Source organism: Microtus pennsylvanicus, chromosome 4 (assembly GCF_037038515.1).
Source record: "Microtus pennsylvanicus isolate mMicPen1 chromosome 4, mMicPen1.hap1, whole genome shotgun sequence".
NCBI classification, from domain to species: Eukaryota; Metazoa; Chordata; class Mammalia; order Rodentia; family Cricetidae; genus Microtus; species Microtus pennsylvanicus.
Genome location: NC_134582.1, coordinates 93,774,148 through 93,794,489, shown reverse-complemented (window position 1 = coordinate 93,794,489; position 20,342 = coordinate 93,774,148). Strand labels below are relative to the sequence as shown.

At 43.0% G+C, this 20,342-nt stretch overlaps 1 protein-coding gene across 13 annotated transcripts in view; it reads left to right on the top strand.

Annotated features, from left to right (window-relative positions):
* Nucleotides 1-20,342, top strand: part of Rreb1 (ras responsive element binding protein 1) — a 178,598-nt gene that overhangs the window by 124,508 nt on the left and 33,748 nt on the right. For all 13 annotated transcript variants that reach the window (XM_075969876.1, XM_075969874.1, XM_075969880.1 and 10 more), the window contains 3 exons: nucleotides 806-895; nucleotides 2,175-2,338; nucleotides 20,192-20,336. In XM_075969876.1, the coding sequence (XP_075825991.1) occupies nucleotides 806-895; nucleotides 2,175-2,338; nucleotides 20,192-20,336 (399 nt within the window). The remainder of the gene's footprint in view (nucleotides 1-805; nucleotides 896-2,174; nucleotides 2,339-20,191; nucleotides 20,337-20,342) is intronic.

Below are 20,342 nucleotides of genomic sequence, written 5' to 3'. Positions count from 1 at the left end.
GCTTATCCTATATGTTTTGAGGGAAAATAAAATGAGCTACCTAACCAAATAGTAAGCTGAGTTTTTGTCACTTCTTGTGGAAGTTTTCAGTTTGGGTTATCCTGCTGACTAGTGTGGACAGGGTCAGAACTCTCCTTGTTCTTTATTTATGGACACTGCCAAGAAGATGCTAGCTTTCTGGGCAGAGCCTTGTTATTCCCATTGAGTATTATTGGTGGGGCACTGAGAAATCCTTCCACGGGTAGGATGGAGTTTTCTGATAAGGACTTCATAACCTCTCTCAAGTTCCAGAGGGGCCTTAAGACCTGGTCATCTCAGCACAAGCAAGGTGGAGGCAGGAGAATCAAGAGTTGAAGGAAGCCTAGGCTATTTAGGACTTAGAGACCAACCTGGGCTACATGAGACAGTAACAAACAAATAACCAAAGAAAATAGTACCTGGAGCTTGTGAGTTAGGAGAAATACACCCTGTCCTAACTCAGCTGTAAGTGACATGGTGTTTTTCAGCCACTGGGGTCAGTGAAGTGATGTGTGATAGACCACTAATAAACACCGAGAGCCTCTGCGCTGAGCACTGTTGCCCTGCATGCTCTTTGTCCACTAATTTAATCTTAGCACAGTGAGGCCAGTGTTAGTTTTCTCATTTTTAAGCAAGGAAACTGAGGACAGATGGGCGAGTGACCTGCACAAATACCTGGACAGGCTCCAATCTAATGATCGCAGCTGCTTAGACATGGGCTTATTACAAAACAGAAGGTGCCAGTTTACTGTGGTTGGAAATCCATGCTCTGTTCTAATCTCTTTAGGAGACGAAAGAGGAGAAATCTTCCTACAGCTGTCCCCTGTGTGAAAAGGTTTGCTCTACCCAGCACCAGCTGACCATGCACATCCGTCAGGTTCGCCACTGCTTTTGTATTTTTGTTTTGAATTATTCTCACTAATTGAATTGTCCAGTAAATGTAAGCTATGTCTAAAATTTAGTGTTTTAAAAATCTTGGGGTCCTTATGAAACAATTTTTTGCATAGTCATGTTTCTATATGACAGAGACTAAGAATGTTTTTCAAAAACATACAGTTAACTGATCACATATATTGACACCGTGTTTCTCATTGTTTGTATGGTATGAACTAAATCTCTTATGATAAAAGATCATAGTTGTTAGTCCACCACCACCACCTTCACACTTTTTCTGGTTCTGTAGATGTTTGCAGAGGAAGAGGAACTGACATGGGGGTCTTCACATGTAGTCCTAGTCTATGCTGCTTTGAAGTCAGACTGTAGCCTTGGTTATCCTAGAACTATTAGCAACTTCAGCCTTAGTGCTGGGATTATAGACATGTATCACTACACCTGCCTTTTTCCTCCCTTAGTATTTCTCACCAGGGTCATGCTAATGTAATTAAGCTGACTGAAGCCCCTAGTCCTCCTGCCTCAGCTTCATCCTGAGTGCTGGAACACAAATGTGTATCATTGTCCCCGTTTCTGCTCTACATGATATAAGCATGCTTCATGCAGCCGAGGATTTCCTAGACGTGGGATCTTTTCCCGTTTACAATGGGAAATGTATCCTTTACAAGGGGATGTGTCCTTATCCCCCTCATGCCATTGCTGGCTCATGACAGACTGCTGGTGAAGACAGAACAGTGGGAAATGATGGTGGAAAATCATAAAAGGCTGCTAAATAGTAATGGCGCCGAGTGATTAAAGAAGCATGGATTTGGATAGAAATGTTTCTTACCATATTTAAGAACCCCGAACGACCTCATAAAGGTTTCTGTTCTCTAACCAACCTATGTCATCAAACTGGAACAAGGTTTGTGGTCTCCCAGTGTGAAAATCCTGTTTATTTCGCATATTGGCTGTATAGTGAAGATTCCTTCCACCCAGAGGAATTAATATATGTGTTTATTTAACCCATAGACCTGCAAAGACTAACTGTCTCAGTTTTGCACTGGAACTAATTTTCAAAACTAGAACATGGGAGTGGAAGATAATCTAACAAAATAATTATATGCCCATGTCCCTAATGCCTTGGGCTCCTTCGAAGACACTTCAAAAGAAACAGGGGGGTGAGGGGGGGAAGAGTTGAGAGACTTGACTGGTTTTATAGAGCCCAGATCTGTATTTCTAGTGCTGTCTTCTCAAGTGACCATTGCACTGATTGCTTTCTGCAGCACAACACGGACACTGGAGGAGCTGACCACTCATGCAGCATCTGCGGGAAGTCACTGAGCTCTGCCAGCTCCCTGGATCGTCACATGCTGGTGCACTCGGGCGAAAGGCCTTACAAGTGTACTGTGTGTGGTCAGTCTTTCACCACCAATGGGAACATGCACAGGTAGGTGAGGTGTCCCTTGCTTGGGTGGCTGACCACACCAGTGAGAGCCATTAGTAGACTTGCCTAAAAACATCAGAGTTTTGTTTTGAATTCCCTGTTCCCCATAGAGAAAAATCTGAGATCATTTTAATTGCCTATTCAAAGTATCTCACGGTATCAGAGGTATTGGCTAGGCTAGACCTTTGGCCCTTGGGTTCTTTGCCGTGGAACAGTGTCATTTCCCCTTGCCACTTGGAGTTTTTCTTTTAAGAGAGCCAGAGGTGGGTAGCTTATTATATACAAAGCTCCCTTTTAAACATCATGTATGAGCCTTTTACTGTAAACAATATCTTCATGTGCCTACCTGATCTCATAAAGGCTTTCCTTTATGAGAAAATAAAATACCATGGAGCCTTTGAATAGTTAAGTGGCCTGGTTCTGAGGCTCCAGAAAGATGGCAAAATGAGGGGTGTGGGGGGAAATGGGGACTATCTGATAAATACCAGGAAATGACTTTCTGGAATGATGCTCATTCAGGGATGAGAGAGAATGGAGGTGGATATATTAAAAATGCTGAGAGGTGAGGCACTGGAAATATATTTTACAGAGTGGTATCATATGTTTCAGTCAGTTAGAGCAGATACAGCTTCTAAATGCTCCCTCTTTTTGTTTTTTCGAGACAGGGTTTCTCATTGTAGCCTTGGCTGTCCTGGAAACCACTCTGTAGACCAGGTTGACCTCACGAGGGCTGCTCCTGAGTGCTAGGATTAAAGGCATGTGCCACCACTGCCTGGCTCTTTTAAAATACTAACATTATTGGAATGGAGTTACGAGAAGAGACTCAAAATATATCAAATTCTCATTGAGTCAGTGACACACCAGAATACAAATCTCTTTGGGTGTTTGTAATTTTCTGTTCTTTATCTCTTTGGACATCAGTTTTAAATTGTTTGATATTAGGCATTGAATCCAGTCTACTTAATTGAATTAGGATGAGGATTAGAAGGTATCAGTTTAGCAAATAGTTTCAGGCACATGGTAAGCACTCAATTTGTCTGTTATTATGTGGTATCTACGTAATTCTTCAATAATTTACAGCCACTCTTGTCAAAAATTCATAAATGTAAGGATCTGCTCCCCTGTCTGTGCCATTGGTCTACGTACCTAGCTTAAGGCCATTATCACAGTATGATGAGTCTGTAATAAGGGAGTTCAAATCTTTCAACCAAACTCCTTTCCCAAAAACAAATTTTTTAAGTTGCCTTCTGAGCCCACTGTTAAAGTCATGCCTGGTTCAAACTTGTTCTGATTAATCTGACTCGTTTGCATTTCTATCTGGATAATAAGTTTTGCTTGTTTTCTTGTTTTGAGGAGTACAAGGGACCCTGATATGCTTGTCGAGTAGTTTGTTGCTGAGCTGTACCTCATCCCTATATGGAATTTAGGAACTGAGGCCAGTTCTTCAGAAAGGGTAGCTACAATCTTATTGTAGGGATACGTTCAGTCTCTTAATTTTGGTATATTGCCATCTTTTGGTTTTTTGTTTGTTTGTTTTGTTTTCTTCAGAACCAGGATTGAACCCTGGGCCTAGGGAAGCAATCCACCACTGAACAACATCCCGGCTTCATTGTTGCACTTTTAACAGTCTTGTGTCTTTCCATCCAGTGACATAGGCTGCTCTCCCACTCATTTGCTATCTGCATTTTTTTCAGCAATGTCTCAGGATTCTCAGATTATTGATTTTATTGTTAAATATTTTCCTCTTTTATTCCTTACGGTGGTATTAAGTAGGATTGTTTTCCGTTCAGTGCTGGTATATAAATAACAGAAGTTTATGCACTGATCTTGTTTCTTGTGATCTCTCTAGGCTTCTTTCTTTGTTCCTGAGAATTATTTAGTAGATTCCTTATGATTTTCTGCTCCCAAGATCATGGCATTTGCAATAGAGATGGCTTTGTTCTTTTTTTCTTTCTGGATGTCATTCATTTCCTGTCTTATCTCTTGGAGTGCACCAGACCTTTAGTATAGCGCTAGATGGAAGTAAAGCATGTAGACATTTTTGTCTTTTTATTCATTTTAGGAAGAAAGCATTCAGCCCCTCCCTATTAACTGTGATTCGTGTTGTGGGTTATCTTAGTGACATTTAACATCTGACGGAAGTTCATCTCTAGTCCAAGTTTGGATTTTTTTTTTCATAGTGAAAGAATGTTAGATTTTGTTAATAAATTTTGCCTGCATCTGTGTTTGTTTTCTTTGTTCTTGTTTTTGTCTATTTTGTCCTGTCCTATGGACTACAGATGTGTCTCCCAGATTTCTCCCCATTACTGATTTGAGTTCATCATACTATGTTTATTTTGTCTTTTCTGTCAAAGCTTATAAGGGGTGGGTTAAAAGAACATGTGATATCTTGCTAATCAGTCAGAAAGTCATTATCACCTTCATTTGTTAGCAAAGTTGGACTTTCAAAAAAACATCATAAAAATGTGAATTCATTTACAAAAATGTGTCAGAGTCAGTTAGATTTATTTGCCTTGATGGATCCATTCCAGAATCCGAGACATCTGTGATCTCTGCTAACCACATACCTGTGCTGCATTAATTAGGAGCCAAAACTTCCCAGGGATGTATGGAGGAACTTAAACAGTGCTGAAACCTGAGAATTTAGTCCTTTCCCCACTTCCCTGCTGTTGCTTCCCGAGGTCTTTTGGTACCCACCAGGGTTGAGTAGCATCCAGGAGCTCTTTTGTGGCATTTCCAGATTTTAACACTGAGCCAGATAGCCAGAAGACCTACACAGTGACTTCCCTGGCACCTGTGAGACCCCATCTGAGTATCCCGGTTCCATCTTGTTTTTGTTTTGCTTTGAGTTTTTTTTGTTTGTTTGTTTTGTTTTGCTTTGTTGTTGCTTTTTTTTTTTTTTTTGCTTTAAGACAGGATCTGATCTGGCTATGTCATCAAAGCTTGCCTCATTCATTCACCTGATTCAGGCTCTCAAGTTATATGCTATCAATATGTGCCACCGTACTGACACCTATATTTCTGACTGGCCATAAGCAGTCTTCCTTGACCTAGTGGGCATATGATCTGTCTCTCCCTTGATGGGCACAAATTGCACATAATCTCTGATGTGGCCTGATTTCCCTTGGAATGGTTTTCTATATTTCTGTTTCTTTTAATCTCAAATATAACTTATTTCATATACTTAGCAAACTTTTAAATGTAGATTTCCATTTCTTTGAGGACTTAATTGCATGAGAAGGCAGGATACAATGTCACTGAGGACCCTTGCTTCACTTTCTGCTCTGAAGGCTGTCTGTGTGATGTGCCTCCATGTGTACACCGTTCTTGCAAATGAACTCTGATCTTCCACTGGTTGCCTTGTGAGATAGGTCTAGTCTCCATTCCAGAGATAGCACACAAATCTGTTATGGGCAGTCACACTGACAGTTGCTTTACAGCGCCCAGAAAGCTTATACTTCTTAGACCGTAATTACACAAGTACATTTACATGATATTTTGTTCTGTGTATGAATGTGTGTGTACACTCGCTCACTCATTCACTAAAGTACGTTTCCCAGGGCTCTATACAACCATCCTGCTCAGCCACCCAGTTCTAATACTACATGTACATTCTAGGATACCCAACATAATGTGCTATCTAAAAACTAAAGATAGATAACACCAAGAAATTTTGAGAAAGTTTAGGTAAGAGACTTTAAAAAAAATATGTATATATAGAAAAGAATGTATTATCATATGTGGTTCCTGTCCTGCAGTTCTTGTGTTTTTGAAGTTTGAAAATGTATGTGTGGGGTGCGGGGACACGCTGCTTATTTATATTTTTTAATATGTTTTTACATGAGCAAGTGGAGGCTAGGCCATTTGGCCAGCCAGTGAGCTTTAGAGATCTGCCTGCCCCTGCCTCCCCAGCACTGGTACTACAGGTGTGTGCTGCAGAGCTTGGCTTTTTCTGAGGATGTTGGGGATCCAAACTCAGGTCCTGAGTCTTGTCTAGCTGACACATTATCAACTGAACCTTCTCCCCAGCCCCCTATAAACTCCTTATCTAAAAACTGTAGCTTAGTTTGTGAGCACAGAAAATAATTCACAGAAACATCACTGTGGTCCAACCACTAACTTTCCCAAACTCTTTTATCAGTTGTTCTCGTGTTGAAATTTTGTATTAAACAGTGTGTGCCTTCCAAAGCAAATTTAAGAAACTAAGCCAGAACACACCCTCCAGGTGAGATTAATATAGGAAAAAGAGCATCAAGCTCTTCAGTTTGCAAAAGTTGTTCCAGAAAGCCTTAAGTTGTGGAGCCATGACGAAAGAGAAAATGGACAGACCTTGTTTGAAATGAGTATTCTTCAAGGAAAAAAAAAATCCCTTCAGACCATAATTGTTTTTGCAAATTAGGAAACTCAGTTCCACTTTGCTCATTTCCCAGATTTTAAACTATAGAGTTGTAGATGTCTATTAGGCTTAAAAACATGCTGAAGACCTTGGCAGGTGTTCTCATGACAGCCTTTTTCCTTCACTATGTGAAGAGCAGCAATGTGTTCTCATTTTGACTGTCACAGAAAGGTAAAAAGAGCTTACTGGGCAGTGGTGGTGCACACCTTTAATCCCTGTAGTCTGGGGACAGAGGCAGGCAGATCTCTGAGTTTGAGGCTAGCCTGGTCAACAAAGCAAGTTCCAAGACAGGCTCCATAGCTGCACAAAGAAACCCTGTCTTGAAAAGCAAAGAAAGAGAGAGAGAGAGAGAGAGAGAGAGAGAGAGAGAGAGAGAAAGAAAGAGAAAGAAAGAAAGAAAAGCAAGGCAGCATGACCAAGTGCTTTCCCATGGACTTTATTGCCTGACCCTGAGGATGCTACTGGATAACATGTCGTCTTCAGGAACAGAGGCTTATGTGTTCCTGTTATACTTGAAGAAAATTTTAGCTGCACAGAAATGTGACCTACTCCATGATAAATGAGACCACAGAGACTCCGGAGTTAGCATGCTATTCTGCAACGCTTGAGCTAAGCCTGCTGTTGGCATGCACAGCTAAACTCGGCAGTCTGGAACAGGTGGTCAGCACAAAACAAGACAAGCAGCAGAGGTGCGGCAGTGTCTCCAAGGGGCTAGTCATTTCTTTGCCCTCGGTCCCCACCAAGAGGAAGAGTCCTGTGAAATTCTCTTATAGTCGTATTGAGTTTCCGAGGATTCTGAGTAATGAATCCTGATACTTGCTGCTTCTCACGTGAGGAGGTGACAATGCAAAGGTTTAACCAGTCCCCTCAAAAAATGTTCACTCTGCCACTATGTTCCTCTGTGGGAAAAAGGCATCAATGGGAAATTAGTTCCAGGAGAAAAACCTGTGGGGCAATCCTATCCCGTGCCTGTTCTTGTTTATTTGATTTAGGGTCTTGCTGTGCCACCCAGGCCTGCCCCCAAACATCTTTGCTCTGGTTATCCTCCTGCCCTTATCCCCTCAAGTAGCTGCAACTATAGGCATCTGGGCTTGAGATAGTTCTAAAGAAAAGAAGAAAGACAAGCTAAAGGAAAACTGCTTCAGAAACAATTGGAAATCTTGATTTTAATTCAGCCTAGGAGACTGTACATTGTAGGTGGGCACAGGGACATTGTGCTTCTAATCTCAGCACCAGAGGCTAAGTTGGAATGATCTCAGAGCTGCACAGCAGCCTGGGATACAGAGTGAGACTGTTGTCTCCAAAACAAAACAAAAAACAAACAAAAAAAACCACCAGATGAAAGATCATACATAAATGTCCTGTTATCTTGCATGCAACGCTATATAACTGAGATTACCAAAAACATCATGTATGTGGGATTTTAACTGTATATACACAACAGAAGATTAACAGCACTGAATATATGCAAATGCACACACATCATACACACACACACGTTGAGTATTTAATGAGTGGTAGTTTTATGGTGATAGTATTAAGTATTATCAACAGATCTAATATTTTATATTAAACACAACTCTGATACAGTTTAGAGGACATTCTTTAAGGGCTGAAACTTTTAATTGGGGGGAGGGTAACCAAAACCTTTATATGTATTAGCCCCTGCTCACTCCCCTTAATACCCTTTGCATCCTCTTGAGTGTGCAAGTGATTCAGTGGCCTGGTGTTTCTCCTGGACAATGAGCATGAACATTGTAAATCTGTTCATCGCAGAATTCTTAAGTTACCAATTTTTCTCTAATTACATTATTAAACTTCCAATAAGTAGCTTTCTTACTTGATTGTTTTTATAGCTTTCTTCTTTGATCATCTTTAAACATTTTTAGCCTTTGCTGACATCTCAGTAGCCAGGTTTGGGACCCGGGTGCTTTGATACAGGTGACATTTCCTGGACTGCTTTTGCAGCCTTTAATCCATCAATTTTCCCATTCTGACTTTCTAGGAAAGGGCCCTCCATGGAATGGCCAGAGGAGTCTCCCAGGGTCTGTCCTAGGATTCAGAGCTAGGCCTACAGTTTGTGTTAAGTGCTTGACAACTTGTCCTAATGCCCTTTTTCTTAAGATATTTAGCCCAACATTCTGTTGCAGGCCAGATCTGCACACAGACTTACAAACAGAATAAAATAGGTTCTGTGCCCTTTAAAAATGGAGCAACACGATGAACACGATGCATCCTAAGAACCCAAGTCTGTTGACAGTGTTTTGCGGAGAAGCTGTGGGCCAGATGCCTGTCTCCATTTTTAAATTGTGCAAATCCTTATTGTTATCTTTTCTGCTTGTTCTGTGATATTTTCATATTTAGAGTGGGGTGTGGACTTGTACTGAGCTATTAGATGATATTCTGTGGCTCTTTTCAGTGCTTTTACTTTGCATTTGAGAAATCTGCAAGTAGTAGAACACTACTGTTATTCTCTGAGAAAGAGTAGGCGAAAGTGACCTCGCTTAATTTTATTATTCAAATAAGATAAAATGCATGAGAAGACATCAAAGCAGAAAGTTAGCTGATGTTGACTGAATCTCTTGAGTTAGCTGTTTGGAAATTACATTTTTTTTTCTTTCACTCTGGATTTTCCTTCTCTAATATACTTTTAAAGTGTCGCTACACTTTTATTTTTGAGTGAATAATTTAAAAGTGTACTTGTGACTGGTGCTTCTTTCTTTCTGAATGACCAGTTTGAGTTCAGTTAGGTTGAAGGGAGGGAAAGAGCTCATAAAACTGTCCACTCACAGGGTGTGTTAAACAGCAGTCAGGCCTTCGCCTCAGAGCCACTTCTCAAATTCATGATCTGGTTCATAATCCTTTATCATTTGGCTGGCTGGATGCTAATATTTTTAACAACCGTTCTTATGTTGTAGCAGTAGGAATGTTTATCTTTTCATCTTCTTTTGGAGCTGAAGTAAGTACCAAAGTTTTCTCTTGAATTCAGGCAGTGTGATGTTTTTGACCTATTTTGTTGAAATATTCCAAAAGCTTAGTCATACCAGGTGAAACTAGTGGATGGCATCAAAACCCAGAGCATCACGCTTGCCCATACTTGAACAGCCCAGTAGTTAGGAGAGCCGAGAACTAGGTCACAGCAGACAAGGGGTAAGTGTGCTGGGAGCAGGATGAGAAGTGTATCGTAGTCTCTTCTGCTGTGCATTGGCCTGGTGTTCCAAACCGTGGGTGTGTATAACAAGAAATTAGCAACATGGAGAAGGGTTCTGCTTTCCACCGGCGCGCTCACAGATGGAGGCCTGCAAGGGTGCTGGCTGCATTTCTAGGGCAGCACTTCCCTGGGCTTTAGACCTCACATTTTTCCACCTTTGTTTAAATATCCAACCTGTTCGACCTGTTTGGGCTGTGCAAGCTGGTGCTAGCAAACACTGAAACGTGCCCACTCATCAGCGTTTCTCTGATTTGTTAAGAAAGGCAACATCTACACCCTTTACCCCCTTAGATGAGGAAATGAACAAGAAGCACAGAACCCTGTGCCGTGTGTCTGGCACAGAATCAGCATCTCTCCTGGAGCCTGTGTGCACCCGTGAACTGCTCTTTACTCCTTTCGGGGTTCTAGCATCCTCTGTGGGGAGCTCATTGGCCTTCAGTGGAGATTTTGTTTTCTCAGATCAGACTGTTTCATAATGGGCTCAGAGAGTGTCAGCAGGTCGTTCTTATGTTCCGGGCTTATGTAACCCAGCTCACTCAGAGGGCTGCACCAGCTCTACAGGTGAGAAAACTGTGGGCCAAGATTATAAGCTATTCTTCTGAGGCCCTCTCCTCCTCAGCTCGCTTAATGACAACCGTGTGCAATTCTTCCCTCAAAGCACGGCATTTGATGGAAAGCAGAGACCATCTGTGCCCTGCATCGGTCCCGTTTAAGATATAAGGCAGCTGTAAGTGCTGCCGGCCTGCAGAACGAGCCCCAGTGGTCTGGGCAGGTGATGATGCTCAGTTGTCATCTTCCCTGATCCAGATTCCTCCTCCTTTCCCATTTGCTTCTCACTGGTTCCTAAATGATACAAGATGTCCCTGGCAGTGGAGACTTCTCTTCATCACCATGCTCTTTTCTCTCCACCCACCATACTGCCGTCCATTGGGCATGAGGTGACCATCTTGAAGGGCCAACCTAAATGTTTCTTGTTCCCCTTCTGGAAGGGTTGGGGAGTGGCATAATTGATTCACTGTTGGCTTACTATGAAAGTGGTTGTCTTTTCCTCCTCCACAAAAGGAAGATTCTGCCATCTTTCAGAGACTTAAGAAGAACCTCCCGCCAGGCTAAAGTGACATGCTCTCGGTGACTTGAGCATTCCATTCTACCGTGAAGCATAGGCTTGGGCTGTTATTTTAGCCCGTGCCGCAGACAGGCTTTCTCTGTGGTGAAGCTGGCAATGATTTCCCACAGAGGTAATGGCTCAAAGCCAGGGAGGCCACTTTGAGAGTGGCGACTTCATTTGGGGCCCCATCACCTAAGACTGTCATTTTCAGGACAATCTGCCTGTGGGTGTGTACTTTGGACTTCGGGTTATAATGGTAAAGTTAAGGAAAATGAGGCAGTTTAGCCTGGGGAAGAAACTGCCACGAAATAATTAGGGACTGTTAGCTGGAAGTGCTTCCTTCCAGTCTGTCTGCACTCACACAGCGGAGATCCCAGAGAGTGATTTCAGTTCTGTGTGCACAAAAGTTCTGTCTGACTGTGAGGAACAGGTCAGCTCATGTGACCTCTCATGTCTTTGTTTTTCAAGAATAAGTAATGTTTGGGGTTTTTTTTTTTTGAGGGAAGGTTTATTGTCACTTTTCTCTATACTGCCAATCCCCAAATAATGACACAGAGACTTATTATTAATTATGAAAGCTTGGCCTTTAGTTTAGGATTGTTCCCAACTAGCTCTTATAACTTAAATTAACCTGTTTCTATTAGTCTACCTTCTGCCACGTGGCTCTTTACCTTCCCTCTGTTCTGAATGTGTCTGGCTCCCTCTGTGACCTTCCATGTAATATTCTAACCCTGAGTTCCTCGCTCTCCCCGGAAACCCCACCTAATCTCTCCTGCCTAGCTATTGGCCCGTCAGCTCTTTATTAAACCAGTCAGTTGCCTTAGGCAGGTGAGGCAAAACAGATGCTTGGGTGTTTGTCTTTCAAAACAGGGTTTATCTCTCTTGGCTTTGTAGATCAGGCTGGCCTTGAGTGCACAGAGATCCCAATGCACAGAGATCCGCCTGTCTCTGCCTACTGAGTGCTGTGATCAAAGGTGTGTGTCACCACCGCCCAGCTAACATGGACATATCTTTATGCAGTGTAAACAAATATTCCACAACAGTTTATCACCTAGGCTGGCCGTAAAACTCCTGGCCTCAGCCTCCCTGATAGCTAGATCAATAAGCATTGATCCCAACTGAACATGTATTTTATAGACAAATGTATGTACAGATAATCTATACAAAATGTAGTAACTGAGAAATTACTTTAGGAAACAAGTGCAGGCAAAGGAGAAAGGGGGTATGTGGAGTTAAAGGTCTGACCCTTAGGAAGATGTCTAAAGATTGGAGCGATGGCCTGGGCTGCCTGCCCCCTTCTACTGGGTGTGAGTCAAAGAGAGCAAGAGGGAGCTAGCTATAGCAGTCAGTAACAGAACCCTGTTTCTAAGGAGACAGATGATAGCCAGAGGATGCCATCCACTTCTCTTTTAAACAAGAAGGAAAAAGAGAAGAATGTAAGGTCCTCTTTGTGTCCCCAAAGGACACTACCTCTTGAGAGCCAAAACTGCGGCTCCTTTTATCAGTGATAAGTGTTTATACCAGGATGCGTCTTACACAGGACCAAGACAGAACAGATGGGAATTGACTTTTCCCAGCTCTGGAAGGTACTTGATACAGGAGACCGGAAATAGTGGTCCAACCATCAGGCCTGGAACTCTTGGTTTAGGATTAGAGAGAGGACCTGGGCTGGCAAAGTGGTGCCCAGAGTACTTGTTAATGAAGAGTGTGAAAGTGGTGTGTGCCTTCTCTGAAATAAGCTTCCCTAACTCACCTGGGTAAAGTTAACCAGGCCCTTAATCTGGCACCCTCAGAATGTGCTCTGCTTTGCTTTGCTGACATGTTATCATGTGACATGTTATCACATGAGTATTGTGGAGAAAGTCAAGCTCAGGAAAACATTCTGTGATTGTGGAGAATGTTGTCTCAACACTTGCTTCCTCTACACAGCAGGGGAAGCAGGGATAAGCTTCAATATTAGGACTAAGGGCTGGAGTTACACTTTGTTCTGGCCTCCATTGGGCCCCATTGTCCTATGAGAGGACATGGAATTTAACTGGACAGTGGTGGAGTAGGTAGACCCATGCATTTCAGAGATTGAGAGCATATCTAAGACCCTAAACTCTAGTAAGAAAGGTGCCATTGCCCTAACAGGTGGGGCACACTAAGACTGTCTTGCCAGTCCTCTTCATCAGCTGTCTTATACTGTCTTCATACTCCATCCCCTTTTCAGAACTTGACTGACAATGTGAGCATCAGTCTCTGCATTCTACCCTAAACTCCTTTGCGAGGTATTTGTTACAAAAACAAACCCAGATCTTTGCAGAGACATGCTTTCCTCCCGCCAGAAATATAGGTTGTAGAGCTGTCTGTGATGCTTCTCAGATTTCTTCACTCCCTCTTGGCTTATCACAAGGCACTGTGTGAAAGGCAAGAAAAGCTAGCACCAGGTAGATGGGGATGTATCTATACCCAGGTTTCCAGAAACCTGTTTGAACCAGTCACCTTCAGTAATGTAGAGCTGGCAGTGTAGAGTGTAGTGATGGGGAGACCTTCCTTGTAATGTCATTTGCTCAGAATATCAAACACTTCAACCCCTCCACTAATACATTTATGAGGAAATTGCAACTGGAGCTCTAACACACACTGGAAATATCTAGATCTCTCCTGAGCACTACCCTTGCGATGTAAAGTAGATATGGGAGATTTAATGAATGCCCTGACCTGGGTCAAGCCTTAGTTTGGGTCCCCTTTAAAAGTATTCAAAAGAATTTTAAGAATGTTACATACCCAATTTCCTTTAAGAGTTTATACTTGGTGTATTGGAAGATGGGTGTGTGAGAGGGTCCACATCCTTCCTGGTCTGACTTAACAAAATCTGAAGGCGGTATAAAGAGCTAAAGAATTTGAGGAGGCTCCTGTACCATTCACACTTGCATCCTTCATTGTCACCCTCAAGTCCTGTGCAAACCCAGGTGGGTGGGCTGTGCCTCAGCCTCGAGTCTGTGGGTCTAGGAGGCAAGACTTTGTAGTTGTAAGAAGCGTCCAGGTGATGTTGATCTGAGGTCCATGCATTAGAAATTAGTATCTAATACCCAGATTGCATCACTACTCCAAGGTCACTGCAGTCAACAGATTCTCCTTTTCTCTAAACTCCTGCTTGCTGCGCAGACCGAAAGAACCAACAGTTGATCACATGCCAAAATCTGAAATATCAGCAGAAAATTCCTGTATTTGAAAATAGAGAAGATGTTGAGAGCTAGAGAAGGGTGCATTTTAGGGACTGGGCTGTGATCCATCTTCCTTGAGTTAGTTGTACAAACTGTAGAAAGTACGGTTAACAATGATATCATCACTTGACAGATGCTTGCCTAGTATACTCTGGGTTTTATTTTCCTGCATTGTAATCAATCAATAAGATGAACCTCAAATTTTAGAAAACAACAATTACATTTATAGGAGGAAGTCTTTTATTTTTTTGTGTATTAGTGTTCTACCTACATGTTTGTTATGTGTACCATATATGTGCTGGGTACCTTTGGAAGCCACAAGGGCCCCAGACGTGCTGACTGAAGGTACTAATGGTTGTGAGTAACCATATAGGTGCTGGGAACTGAACCTGGGTCCTACAAGAGCAATAAGTGGTTTTAACCATTGAGCCATTTCTCCAGCCTCCAATAAAGGAGGAAGGTTTAAGTTGAAAAATTAGTGATCACCCTCAAATTCAAAGTAGCTGTTAAGAAAAAAACATTCAGCTAGGGTCCATAAGATGGTTCAGAGGCTAAAGGTTCTTGTCACCATATCTGATGACCTGAGGTCCATTGCCAGGACCCACGTGATAGAGAGAGCTGACTTTGAAAGTTGTCCTTTGACCTCTGCTCCAGTGCCACACACATGGCCACACAGAATAGATAAATATCTAAAATGCCTGCATTGTCTTTGTGCATCGCTGTAAAAGCCCTCCAGGTGTTGGAAATGACAGATGGATATGAGAGAACTGATGGCCATATTCAAAACCTATTGACCCAAACCTTTAGACAGTGCAGTAAAAAGGATTTTACTAGGTTTTGGTGGAGAAGATTCCTGATTCTAGAAATGTTAACAAAATTGCCAGTTTTTTGGCAGCGTGGCAGGCTTACTATTGTTAATATATCACATGTCCAAAGGAAAAGTTTAGAGTTTTATGCAATAGCAGAAGTATACTTTGGCTATACATTAACCCTTCTGGAGGAGAGGCACTATTTTGAGGTAGTTAGTTAGTTCTAATAACAGGGGAAAAATTAACCTCTATCTTCAGCATTCATTTTTGACACAGTTGCCATTAAAATCTAATGTTGCCATTAAAATTGACAGCGCAATAGTCAACCATTGGATGTCAAGTGTGCTCACTTTATCGTGTTGTGAAACGTGAAGATGGATGTTACAGCGATGCTCTGACTAAATGGTTTCTACATATGCTTTGTTCTTCATTTGTCCATTCCTTGCTTTGACAGACACTCATTTGTTTCTTCATCAATCTAGCCACATTGTATGTATTTCTTGTCAGTTTGCTGTGTGCCTTGGTGTAGAGACCAAGACGAAACAGGCTCTTACAGTAGTAGAACTCACTTTTGGTTGAAAACTGAGGATCAAATTGAGTACATGATATTACTGTTTTCTGCTGTGGGTTATGAAGGAATCAAAACCGAGTAGTAGGCTTGAACATCTGCAGAAGTAGCATGTGGAATCTTAAGGCCTCCTAGGAGGAATCGCATGATACAAAACCTAGATAGCTGAAGCCAGACCTAGGAAGTCCTGGAGTACCACTTCTTAGGCAGAAGGTGTCAGAAATACCTAGGTACCAAGACAGGAGCTTACTAAGAACCATTAGGAATTCTGAAAACTTTAAGCAGGGGGTGTATGATACTATCTGTTTTAGAAGCTGCCCGGGTGCTGTATAGAGAATGAATAGCAGGAAGGAAGAACAAGTGGAAAGATGGCGTGGCTAGCGCACAATAGAACCAAGATAGTACTGAGACTCTGTAGTCTCTGATGCAACCATCTCAATTATAAGACAGCTTTTCCAGGAACAGTGCTGGCTGTCTCCCTCCCTCCCTCCCTCCCTCCCTCCCTCCCTCCCTCCCTCCCTCCCTCCCTCTCTCCCTCCCTCCCTCCCTCCCTGCCTTTCTGTGTGTGTGTGTGTGTGTGTGTGTGTGTGTGTGTGTGTGTGTGTGTGTAAGCAAGTATAAGCTCTCAGGCGTGGAGGTTAAAGAACAACTTCTGAGAATGGGTTCTTTCCATCTACCTCGTGAGTTCCCAGGATCAAACTCGGGTTGGTAGACTTGGTGGCCACATTATTGCCTTTTAAGACATATGTCTTCCCAGCATGCCACTCCCAGAAGACAGGTTGAGACAGAAGAACCTTTAGAAGCTGACTGGCCAGCTGCTAGCCTGGCAGGCACAGCAGTGAACAAGAGACCTTGTCTTGAACAAGGTGGAAGGTGAGAACCAATACGCAAGGTTATCTTCTGACTTCAGCATGTGTGCTGTCGCACCTGCGCATGCACACTCACATATCCACACACTTGCAACTACATGCAACAACTGTTAAGTGTGGTTAGGGTCATGGATACTGCTTATTTAAAGTCTGTGATACTCGGCTGCTTTTCAGAAAGTATTGCCAGTCTTCACTTCTGCTAACACTACATCATAAGCCATCTTTGTCACTCTGGAAATGAAAAGATATCCTTTAAATTGCCCAAGGGAAGAAAAGGGAATGCTTTATTATGGTCTTGGCTGAAGGAATCCTGATCATCTTAGCTCACAGCAAACTTAGTGGGAATTGGAATGTGTCAGGTAAATTCACTTGCTCAGCAGAAGCAGATCAGGCTCTTTTTCTGTTGTCTTAAGTGGTCAGCGTGTGTCAGAGTCATATGCTTTGTACACATTCGTTTAGATTTGTGCTTGCTGGATCCAGTGTGGTGCTGATGTTGTTTAGCACATACTCTGAGATCAGTAAGTGACCTGTATTCTTTCTCAGCCTCGTACGCAGGGGGGGGGGGGCGGGGGGGCGGCCTGCGGTGTTTTAATTATGAAGCGAGAACTCAGAAAAATGAAATGCTATAATCTCCCTGAAAAGCTCTACTGTGAGAAATAGTGTAAACCATCACTTTGTCACAAACAGACATTTAAAGCAAGAGAGGAATTTCAGCTTGGGATGGCGAAGGCAGAGTTTTACAGTGAGAACGCTTGGTGAATGTCGAGAAATCCCTGTGTCTGGTAGCATGCAAGTGAAACTGGAGGATGTATACACTGCTCTGCTTGGATGGAGAGACTTCGTGTGCAGAGTGGGTAGCAGGATACCATCTCAGTGAGCTTCGTGCTCATTGGCCTTCACTGATTTGGGGTACATGGAAATTAGATAAAATCTAGGGAGAAAACGGACTCTGGCATTTTATGTGTAGGAATTATGAGTTGTATCTTGCCCACCAATCCTTGCGACCATGGCCCTACCCTGAAAGGAAGAGGCCATTACTGTCTCGTTGAGATGGCTCACCAGTGTCATCCAAGTCTTCTGAAGGACGCATACAGCCGAGTTGTCATCCCTGCCTCTGGAGGCTAGGGAAGCAGAACCCAGTGGAGACTTGGCTAGAACTCTCTGGCTGTTGACTGACTTGAGACCATGAGTCACCCTGCCACTATTGTCATCATGAGGCTAGGAGAAGATATTGGGAACTCCCCATGCTGTGGCCAGCAACCAGAGGTTTCACTGTCACAGGAAGCTATACTTGAGCTTTTTTTGAATCTGATGTCACAGCAGGAATGTGAGAGAAGTAGAACGGATTGCTTTGTCCAGCGTTTGTGTGCTGCAGAGCTCCTGCTCTGGCCTGCCGCCTTCTTTCAGTATCCCTAACACTCCTGCGGTGAAAGGTGTGAGCCTGGGCAGAGGGTTCCGCAGTGACCGAGACTGGAGTTAGGGTGTATTCTGTGTCTGACCTCTGGGACCCTCACCCTCCTGTCTCCTGGTGTAATTTGCCAAGATATCTGCTGTTCTGCCTTGTGCCACAAGAAACCAATAAGGAAGTGGCCAGGTTTGGGTTATGGTCCTGAGTTTGCAGCAGGTGATCCAGAACAAAGGCCTGAAGTGGCCTTTGGAGGCTGTCTTGTTTGTAGGTAGAGCATGGTGTCAGGCCGGTTATACTGTAGCTCATTCTGGCTGGAGGGTTGTGGCCTCTGTGCATCTGAACTGTGCCATGTATAAAGGACAGTCATCTAGATAATGTTCTCACGGGACCCTCACTAAACGCTGGTTCCAGACCCCCCTTCCTGTCTGCTATGAAAACAATTTCTCTCATAAATCCCAAGGGTGAAATAATACAGCATTGCCTTATATATCCATGTGTGTTTGTACCATGTGTGATTGAGACTATGCAGCCTGAAATGGGCCCGTGTTTTCAGCTATCATTCTCTAGTTTCTAGTATTTTTACTATTTTAGGGATAGCAAGGGATATTCATTTAGCTAATTTAATTAAAATTTATCAAAAAGACTAGATTGATACTAATTGATATCCCTTGCAATTTAATTTTTTCCAAATCTTAGAGGTTTTTTTTTTTTTCAAAACAACATTTGTGGTGAATCATGGAACAAATGTCACAAAGAAACTTACCAACTTGCCATTTCTACCTATAAATGTCAACTTGAAAAGAGATGGGTTAGCCAGGCCTAATGGTGCAAAAGCCCAGCATAGTGTGCATGTTTATGATTTCAAGACTAGCCTATTCGCTGGGCGGTGGTGGCGCACGCCTTTAATCCCAGCACTCGGGAGGCAGAGGCAGGCAGATCTCTGGGAGTTCGAGGCCAGCCTGGCCTACAGGAGCTAGTTCCGGGACAGGCACCAAAGCTACAGAGAAACCCTGTCTCGGAAAAAAAAAAAAAAGACTAGCCTATTCTATGTACACAGTGAAGTCCAGGCCAGCTGTAACTGCATAGTCGGACCCTGTCTCAAAAACAGCAAGCAAAAACAAACAGATGGTCTCCTTGAATCGCCATCACTTTGTTAGTTAGAGCAGAGGCATTTATGTCTATTAACTCAATAATTTCTTAGGACTAAATAATAAAGACTCCTTCCCTCAGAGTCTAAGCAAGGGATTATGTGGCCATAGCTTGATCATCTGTGATTCTTGCCTGTTTTCTCCCTTTAGATGCTTAGCTCCTTCTGCTCTGCCAACACTGATTTCCACAAAAGAATGGAGGTTTGACTTGAGCCTTCTTTTCCCAAGGCCTGTGTTCTCTGTCCTCAAAAGCCAGGCCACCTTCTTTGGTAGATTCAGCTTGGCTGATGACTGTGGTGTCTGTAGTCTAGACAGGAGGTTCTGATTCTAGAGAACAACTATGAGGCAGAAAGAACGATCCCATGGTACTCACACCCGTGTCAGAAAGAGGACTCCACTGCTGTAGGGCAGGGGCTGATTTTAAGAAACAGCATCCCAACCATCTCAAATCTTTGGTTTGGTCAGCCTCCACATGTGGCCTGCCACTGATGTACAAACTGCCTAGCCTTTTCATACTCAGCCTGTCTTCTTTCAAGAAGTCATCCGAGGAACATGAACTAGGCTGCTTTTCAGGGTAGGGGACAGCACATGAGAAATGCTATTTCCCCACTCTTCAAAACTTATTGGAACTGGGCCTGATGGTGCTGGCGTATAATCCCAGCTACTTTAGAGACTGAAGCAGAAGGATCACAAATTTAAGGACTGTAGACTGCACAGTGAAAGAAAAGCCAGAGACAGTGAGTCCTGACGCAAAAAAAAAAAAAAAAAAAAAAAAATTAAGGCAGACGTGGATAGAGTTCCACTGTAGATAGAGCACTTGCCTAGCATGCACGAGGCCCTAGATTCAACCTCATCACTGTGAAAATGAACTATGAAAACAAATGCTTGTCATCTGGGTAGAAATGATGCCCTTAACCGATAAAGTTTAGGAGCGTGGTGTTGTTCAGTGAGAGAACACTTGCCTAGTGTGTACAAGTGGTTCCATCCCCAGTCCTTATAAATAATAGTGATAATTGATAAGAAATTTCAAGTACCCTGCTTTTTATATACACTATTTAAAAAGAGAAAAGAAATACTGCGGGTCTGGTCATGGTGGTCGTCAAATCACGTTTCCTGTGTCTTCTTTCTAGGCATATGAAGATTCACGAGAAGGACACCAGCAGTACTACAACTGCAACCCCTCCGTCCCCTCTGAAGCGGAGGCGGTTGTCCTCCAAAAGGAAACTGAGTCACGATGCTGAGTCAGAGAGAGAAGACCAGGCACCAGCTAAAAAGGTCCTT